This window comes from Colletotrichum fioriniae (assembly GCF_027942845.1).
Source record: "Colletotrichum fioriniae strain IMI 355084 chromosome Unknown scaffold_21, whole genome shotgun sequence".
Taxonomy (NCBI): Eukaryota; Fungi; Ascomycota; class Sordariomycetes; order Glomerellales; family Glomerellaceae; genus Colletotrichum; species Colletotrichum fioriniae.
Window position 1 is genome coordinate 81,880 of NW_027076857.1, and position 8,909 is coordinate 90,788.

At 52.3% G+C, this 8,909-nt stretch overlaps 3 protein-coding genes across 3 annotated transcripts; 2 read left to right on the forward strand and 1 right to left on the reverse strand.

Annotated features, from left to right (window-relative positions):
• Window positions 1-1,844: 1,844 nt before the first annotated feature.
• N0V96_012075 (uncharacterized protein) lies at window positions 1,845-3,155 on the forward strand (the record flags this gene model as incomplete). Its single annotated transcript, XM_065759491.1, has 3 exons — window positions 1,845-1,880; window positions 2,112-2,558; window positions 2,697-3,155. 3 exons carry the CDS (start codon window positions 1,845-1,847, stop codon window positions 3,153-3,155), a joined length of 942 nt encoding a protein of 313 aa, XP_065611874.1.
• A 472-nt stretch (window positions 3,156-3,627) lies between these two features.
• N0V96_012076 (uncharacterized protein) lies at window positions 3,628-4,309 on the reverse strand (the record flags this gene model as incomplete). Its single annotated transcript, XM_053193729.2, has 2 exons — window positions 3,628-3,994; window positions 4,080-4,309. 2 exons carry the CDS (start codon window positions 4,307-4,309, stop codon window positions 3,628-3,630), a joined length of 597 nt encoding a protein of 198 aa, XP_053048674.2.
• Window positions 4,310-7,026: 2,717 nt separating this feature from the next.
• On the forward strand, window positions 7,027-8,544 carry N0V96_012077 (uncharacterized protein; the record flags this gene model as incomplete). Its single annotated transcript, XM_053193730.2, has 1 exon — window positions 7,027-8,544. One exon carries the CDS (start codon window positions 7,027-7,029, stop codon window positions 8,542-8,544), a length of 1,518 nt encoding a protein of 505 aa, XP_053048675.2.
• Between the last annotated feature and the right edge of the window lie 365 nt (window positions 8,545-8,909).

Sequence of the window (8,909 nt, forward strand, 5' to 3'; positions counted from 1 at the left end):
CCTGAAGCTTCCGTGAGACGCATCGTCCACAGGGTTGCTGGCCATCGCAGCGTTCTTTGGGTGCCTTGCAATGACCACATGCCTTGACGCACCGCTGCCGTTGGCTGAGTGGCACCTTTGCAGTTGGCATGTCTTATAGCAAAGAAAAGCTTCACGATCGCGTTCGGATCGGGTACACCGGCAGTTGAAGGGAGCAGTAGTTCAGAATGTACCACGTTTGGCGGATGATCATGCGGAAGGGCGGGGCTGGTAATGCTTAAGCGCAGCTGCGCATGGAGGAATAGATAGTCCGCCCAGAGAGATCTGATCGTAGTGCGGAGAGTACGGCAGAGTTATCGCTGACTGTCCGGATGCATGGAAGTATAGGATGGAGATCGGCCCGGAACAAGACCGAGAAGTTCCGTGGAAGAGACGCCAGACGTCGAGCTATCGTAGCGACATGAACATTCGAATTGATCAATTAGCGGCTCCAGCTTAACCATGATTGAAGTTCGGCCGAATGCAGGTATCGAGGATGGCGAAGCAGGCAAGCGTTAGATTACCTAACCCAGCCTTTACCAGCATTACTTACGGACAGATGGAGCAGAGATGTTCTTAGGGATGCTTCAGGTAATCTGAAAAAACGTGACCAGACACGATGTTAAGTCCGGACAATAGGTGCAGTGGTCAATCATGATTAAGTCCGCGATGTAGAAACTAAATAGCCAGCTATGATTAAGTCCGCCCGGCGTTATTGGAAAGACTCACAACCCCACATGCCGTGCGCCGCAGCAAGGAACACATCTTGCGATCCTAGCGCGCGCTGCATAAGCCCTCTCAACGCTCCATCGTCTCAAATCAGAGGTTTTACTTTACCAATCACTCCCGCGAATACAGAATAAGGTTTTACAATAGAATTGCATCTACCCAAAGTAGTTCAACGTACCCTCTTGTAAAGTAGGCTCAGATGGCATAAGGGCATTGCTTTGCAGATCCTGAGAATATGGTCTTTGTCCTAGCCTGGTCGGTAGCACGGTTCAAAAGCAGTACGGTAAAGATCTTTTTTGAATACTGCGTGCCCAACCAGAATAGTGTGCAAGGCCTTCTAAGGGGCCGGGGTTTACAGGAAGTCTATAAGTACGGAGAAGCAGCGCGCGGGAGGTGCGATACTAAGGCATTGTCCTGTATATTGAGATTGTCCTCGTTGGAAGGTGGCATTCGGCATTGCATTACTAGAAATGGCGAAGCACGTCTTGCGGAGCTGGAGCATTACGAAGGCCGAGGATGAGAAATACTAGTCATTGGACGGCCTCGTGCGTTACATTAGCTTCACGCTAAGCTGAAGACTTCAGGGGAGTAAGGAAGAGAAGACGAACTTATGATGATGAAAACTTGAATCTTGTTGTAGTAGACGCGGGCTACTAACGAGGATTTTTGCACTCCCACCAACCAGTACCTACTTTATGTTCCCCTATCTGGGAGGGAGAAAAGTATGTAGAGCGACTGGTACATTCTGGTGGGTCATACGTCTTTACGACACGGTGCAACTAGAATACTGCCCAGCGTCAATATACGGTGCCGAACAGGGGACAATAATTCTCAGCTAGTTCAGCCTTCTGATTTTGTATTCAGGGTCATGTCGGCACCGCGGCGAGTTCAGATCCCGCTGACATGAACAAGATAATAGCGTGATGGCTAACGGACTAGTTGATTGAGTGAGGAAAGGGTCAAGGTGAACGTCAAGGCATACGGAATCTGCTGCTTCGCGATGCGTATAAAGGGTGCGGCTTGCCCTCGTCATTTCACATGCCCAGATCACCAGAGCAAAATCAACTGATCTACATTCTTTCAAACAGCAGAACAACATGGTTGGACTTCTCACATCTATCACACTCTTTGCAGTGCTTCTCGTCAATGGCACGGCTGCACACCCAGGCGATCATCATCCAGACATATCCCATCTAGAGCGAGAACGCGCCTTCCATAGGCGAACAGCTGAATCTGGGGCTGTAAAGATGAGCCGTTGTGCCGATACCCTGGGAACCGTCAGGAAAAGCGCCATTCAGCGACGCACTACAACCTAAGAGCGCCTACGACAAGAAAGGGGTTTCGCATCCCCAGCCGGGATTCAGGGTCGTAACAAAGAGGAGGTGGCCTACTACGACTCTCTCAACCACAATCAGACTTCCGTGGTCAAGAGCGGATCCTACAAAGAGTTATTTGGTTCCAATGCCTCTTGCGTACTGGGTCGGGCTGAGACGATCGGTCCTTACTACGTGGAGGGCGAGCTCCTTCGCAGCAACATCACCGAAGACCAGATCGGCATTCCGATGCACATGGAGCTACAGTTCGTGGACTTCAACACTTGCAAGCCAGTCCCCGCTTTGTTCATCGACATCTGGGGTGCCAATGCAACAGGCGGCTACTCTGGAGCGGAATCCCCCGCTGGCATCAGCGGATTCGGCGGTCTCAACTCCACCTTTTTGCGAGGCATTCAGATCACGGACGAGCACGGTGTGGCTAGTTTCGATCTGATTGTCCCCGGACACTACTACCCTCGCGCCACACATACACATATTGTAGCATGGGGAAACGCTACAACATTCGCCAATGTAAGTCCACTGACGATGTTTTGTCATGTTTCCTTCCTTTTCCGCTAAGCATCGCCCAGATGCCGCGGAAGTGATCGGCATTCTTAAGAAGCTAACAACTTGAAGGGTACAATTGCCGGTGGTCTCGCAACCGACGACACATTTATCCGTTACGTGGGACAGCTATACTACGAGCAGAAGCTTCGTGATGCCGTTGACCCCATCTGGCCTTATAACACCAACACCGATAAGGACAACTTCAAAAATGTGGACGATTATATCCTGGCTGAAAACAAGACTCTCAACGGCAATACGGTTGGTGACTTGGGGGCTTACGATCCTTTTGTCAAGTATGCCTACTTGACGAATGATCTAGCGGACGGTATCTTCACCTGGCACACCATCGGGGTCGACATGGGTGACAACTTCAACGGAGGCTTCCAAGCGGCCGCCAAATACGAAGAAGACGGTGGGAGGGCCCTCAATGCGTGGGGTGATGGGTCCATCAACCCTTACCCAGCTGTGGTGCCACCCAAGGGGATAGTCTCGACTACTGCGGCTAGTAGCAGAGCTACAGGACTGTGACAATCCATAACGCATTGATAGCAGCAAAGGGAGCCATGTAGCAGTATTTATACTACAGCTGGTGCTCACGAAGCATGCAATGATCGACTTTATCGTGGTGGTCAAGAAGCCATCGGATGGCGGTGCGAAGCTACATGTAGAGAATCTCTTACGCATACGTGTCATGTAAACTTATACTTATCTATTGAGGGGAGAGGCTGAGACTTACAGCCTCGGGGCCAGTGAGAATGAATTCTATCTGTCTACTGTTCCTTTATCACAACCCAATATGCTTGACCGATCAGGCGTTTTCCTGTAACCTGTCTGTTTATATATCAAGTCTTGGAAAACTCATGATAGGTAGCTTGCATATAAACAACAATCGGGTCTTATTCTCTGTAGGGATCGTTGTCCTAGTGTTAAACGACCACAATATCAACTCATTATCAAGCATGGATAAAAACGCCCATTCTCCATGTTCCCACCCACTGCATCAAAGCCCTGATGTCCTCTCTTCGCCATTATCCAACAGTGAGCCATTAACTTCTGCGCCCTTAGCATTTCGTGAGGGGAATGCAACAACCGTATTTTCCAGCCGATCCGGCAGCGGATCTTCGCCGCCAGTGTCCTGAAGCTCGACGTACTCGGACAGTTGGACGTTGAAGGCAAGACGCAGGATCGTGGAGAACTTGCTGCTGTACGAAGAGCCTGCGACGACCACAGCCCAAGTGCCGATCGTGATGGACAAGATAGTGATTCCCACGGCGACCCCGTAGGCTATCCACAAGGGGGCGACTGAGTAAGTGTAGATATTTTCGTACGCCTCCGTATCGATGTTGGCTTGAATAGGCTCGTCAGGACTACCCAACGTTATCAGTTTATAGTTTTCAGGGACGATCTTCACGGTATAGTATATTTCTAAGGCCCGTGTTGCAAGCAACTTACTTTAGCTCCGCTTGTGATACGAGACTCAAGGTGATGTTGACAAACTTCTCCTCTAATAACGTAGGAATTCGGCGATTACCTTCTGACTGATTGTCTGACTGTTTTCCAAAGAAATATAAGTCTTTTGCCAGGTTTGTTATGCCCACCTGCGTCTGAATGAACCTCTGGGCGCTCGGACCGTTGCGGCTGATATAGGCGCTTCCAACCAGCATGGAAGAGAAGGCATCCATGACCGCTTGGAAGGGAACACCAACGCCGTCACTGAACGATCTTGTCGATGGGGGACCTACGCCCTGGAGCCAAGGTTCGCTGGTCTTATTCAGTCTTGTGATGGTCTCGATCTTCTGAACTCCGGATCGGTATATGAATTTGTTGTGGTATGAGGCGCTATACAGGGTGCACCTTGTGAACGAATCAAAAATAAACTGAGGCTTGTTCAATCCGTCGTCCTTGCTGTCGGCGATGTATAGGGAGATCGGGGCATCCCGAGGCCCAGAAATCGCGTTCCTGGTGGATCCATTCTTGTCCGGCCAAAATGGTGAAAGATCTGTAATTGATTCCGGCATCCAGGAAATGTACCGATAACAATAACCAGAAGAAGAACAAATTTCTCTTGCTGATTTGGTAACGTTGATGCGGAACTCGTCATCTAGACTTAACGCAGAGCACTGGAGGGCTGGCCCTTCGAAATCCAGGGACCAACTGGCGTTACCGTAGATAGAAGCCATCGGAATGATCGTGCCTGATATAAGTGAGCTGATTGCTGCTCTGCTAACTCCATCACTTGGCCCAGAATAGGTCGTGGTACGTGTGCCATCTGTGAGTCGTGCGAAAGCCCTACTGGTGAAGCTGATACTTGGGACCGGTCCAACTATCACGTTCCTTGCTACAGCTGCCTTGACGGTCAGCGTCGCCGGTGTGAGAAGGGTAGCGAACGGGAGCAGCCTAGGGTTCCAGTTAGGACAAGATTTCATGCAAAATCAGTTCCCTAGTCGATTTCCTACCAGAAGAGAAGAGATAAGAACATGGAAAGTGGGTAAAGCATCCAAAGCCTTGCATCTAAAATGTTCAGAGCATTAGACTTGGAGGCCAACAAGCCGTCAATTGAACGGAGCTTTGAAGGGCGGGCCTTCAGAACACTCCACGCGTGTTGTTCCTGCGCCGTCGATATGGCTATGCTAAGGAAAATCTTGGACATTGAAGCTAACAGCGTCCCTAGGGCGATGTTTAGTTGCTGGCTGGTGACGCCGCCCAAGTCGTAGTAGGTCTCTGATGAGGGCGGCGTCCCGGCGAGGCTCCCGTAGAAGCAGTGATGACCGACTGCAAAGCTGACCCCGCCCATCATACTGAGGCACATTGTGAGCGGAGCCTTCCAAGCATATAGTTGTTGGGTTTTCGACGCCTCCTCCTTCTCCGAGGTTGACATCGCGACTGGACTGACTTGTGAAGGCAGCACGCTAGATCTTTGTCCGGCGGACCTTGAGTATGAACATGGAATGTCCAAATGCGGAGCGGGGAGGTGGCATTCAGGCCTTTTTATCTGTTTCAGTCGAGATGGGGCTGAGGCGGCGAAGATGTGCTGGGCTCCTACACATGCATGTAGGCAGTAAGCTTGTGCATGAGGCCCCTGAGCCAGGCCCAAAGCCGCAGTTAACCCATACAAGGCCTTGTCGGCTCCATCTGGAAGCCTTCCGTACCTAATGGCATTGAAGAAATAGGTGAGAAGTATGAGGTATGTCAGGTTGATCCCGTCAGCACCATATTGTTATGTTGTACCCGCAGTTCAAAGCTCTAATTCTGCTAGTTCGTGCTATCATTTAAGGACTTCCTGTCAAAGCAGGAACTGATCATGCCTTCCTGCCTAGAACCTACACGAAGTACCCTTCTGCAGCCTTGCTTATGGCTGCTTTAAATTAGAAGTTGGTCAGAGTAGTCTGTACTGCGCCTCCACGGCACAGCATTGCACCAACGAAGTACAGTACATGTAGACCGGTTGGATAGGGTGGGTGTGGCACATTGTGCAGACAGGCTAGTCGAAGGAACAAGTAATGACATTGTTTTTCAAAGATGAAGGTGCCCCATTGAGAATAGGTGAGTCGTAAGAGGAGAAATAGAGGCGATGAAGAGCTAGGGCAGAAAAGAGAGGGTGGTGACGACGCGGTCTCGAGCAAGGGCAGATTTGCGGTCGTTTTTACAATAATGACAATGAAAAAACCGGTAGATTTTCGCCGCCACAAGGCTAATCAGCCAACCTACCGAAACGGTCAAGTGGCAGGTTATTCCGAGTTTCCCAATGGGCGTGGTCGTACGTGGTGGCTGAGGGCATTCCCAGTGTAGATGTTGGGATGGTCCAGGAGTTAGTTTCCTATGGTTTCGTGTGCGCTTTACCACCAAGAGCTTTCTCCCCTCAGGTTTGGTGCTCCTGAATCGATTATAACATCATACACAGCCCTTGAGTACTCACAGTCATGTCGAAGACGTGATCGATATGAGATGCGCCGTGGTCGAGCCATCGCCGGAATGCGCTGATACCCAAACAGGCAGGTTTATGCGGACCACCGGGCCCGGAACCCCGCATCGATCATCGCCCGCATAGACTTGCCATATCGCAATGAGTGGGGGAGATGAGATTCTTACCGGGAGACATACACTCTGGTCCAACGCAACCCCCGGATGCCGTGATATCTACAACGATCTGATTCGTGAGGGACGTTGAATAACATAATACAGCATATGAACATGAATACGAGACTGGGGAACTCTTCCTCTCGTGTCTGACATCAAAGGCAACCTCGCACATCTCCCCGCAGCGATCAATTACGCATCTAATTCAACGTTTTTATTTGCCCTTTTCTCATCGCCTTTATATCCGCCCAAGGAACTAGTCAAGCCTGAGCTCAAACCTGAGAATAACATAATACAATCCACTCGTCCGTCCGTATCAAACATGGACGAGAGAGCCCGCATCCCCGTTACTCTCCCAGTCCCGAACCCAACGCCCAGCTACTGGCACTCGCCACCCTCCCGTCTCTCAACCTACACCTCCAGCCCATCACCACCCTCAGAGACCGATACTTTGATCATAGGAAGTGGCATCACCGGCGCGGCCATAGCGCACTTCCTCCTCTCCTCAGACCATGCATCTGCTTCACCCCCAGATATCACCATGCTTGAGGCTCGCACCCTCACCTCTGGTGCGACGGGTCGCAACGGCGGCCACACAAAAGCCGCATCCTACCGGTCATTCCTTCATCACGCCGAGACACTTGGGACAGACGCAGCTTGCCTCATTGCCCGTCTCGAACTCGCAAACATCCGAGCCGTTCACGCCTTTGCCGCGTCACATCTCAAAGACAAGGAGACGGAGAGCAGACCCTGTCAGACGGTCGACGCGATATACGATGAGGCGCAGTGGGAAGCTGACAAGAAGGCCGTCGAAGCGATGAGGAAAGCCATGCCCGACGACGACGCGTCAAAGTACGAATTCTATGACGTCGAGGAGATGAAGACCCGGTTTCACGTTGCAAAGGAAGGGCTATATGGAGGCATCGGATACGAAGCCGGAAGCATCTCGGGATACCGCTTCACCACCGGCGTGCTGGAGTTATGCGTCGACAAAGGCATGAAGCTCTTCACAGAGACACCAGCACTGAGCGTCAAGAAAATCCAACAAGGTCTCTCCACGGACAACCCTCGCTGGGTAGTCGAGACACCAAAGGGGCAGATCAAGGCCCGCCGCGTCATACTAGCAACAAACGGCTACACGGCATTCCTCCACCCGCGCTTTCAAGAGGCCATCGTCCCGATGAGAGGCCAAATCACAGCCCACCGCCCGGGCTCCAACATGCCAAAGGCGGGCCTCGCGACAACCTACAGCTTCATCTACGAGGCCGGCTACGAGTACATGATCCCCAAACCGGCAGGCACGCAATTCGCCGGCGATATCGTCATTGGCGGCGGCCTGGTCCGCGCTCCCGACCAAGGGCTGGGCGAGTACGGTACGACGGATGACTCGCGGCTGAACCCCGTCATCAGCGCCTACCTACGCGAGACGACGCCGCGCTATTTCGGCGACGATTGGGGCGACGATGACCCCGAGGGCGAGGGCGGCGGCAGGGTGCGCGCCGAGTGGACGGGCATCATGGGCTTCAGCCCCGACGGGTTCCCATTCGTGGGAGAGGTGCCGGGCGAGGACGGACTGTGGGTTTGCGCGAGTTTTCAGGGACACGGTATGGTGTTTTGCTGGATGTGCGCGAGGGCGCTGGCGGTCATGCTCGAAGGAAGTGACGGCGGCGCGGCGGAGGAGGAGAAGAAGAACAACGGGGAGGAGGCGAAGGCGGAGGAGGCGGAGAAGCAGCTGGGCAGCTGGTTTCCCGACGCGTTTAGAATTACATCCGCACGCCTGGCGCAAAGATTTGCAGGGGGAGTGAATCACTCGACGGCTGGATCTGCTGATCGGACATAAAATAGAGACATAGAGACACGGAAAGGCATGGAAATATCGAGACTTGAGACTCGAGAGAGTCACTCGCAAACGCCCACCTGACGCGCGTAGCGGGCTGGCTTGACTTGGCTTCCTTGCTTTCTCGTTGCGGCTAGAATAGAGTTCGACCGCGCCAGTCCTGGCCGCTTAGCTTAACCATCCCCTCGGATTCTATCGTATGAGCACGTTCTGGCGGTCAAAGAATGAACAGGTATGCCAGGGAGGAGGAAAGGGGAAATGGCGTCTCGTGCGGCTTCCCACGGCCGTATGGAGGCAACTACGTACGAATAGGCAAACGATGTTGCTGTCTTGTTTGCTCTTGGCTCCCACGAGCCGGCGTCAGGGAA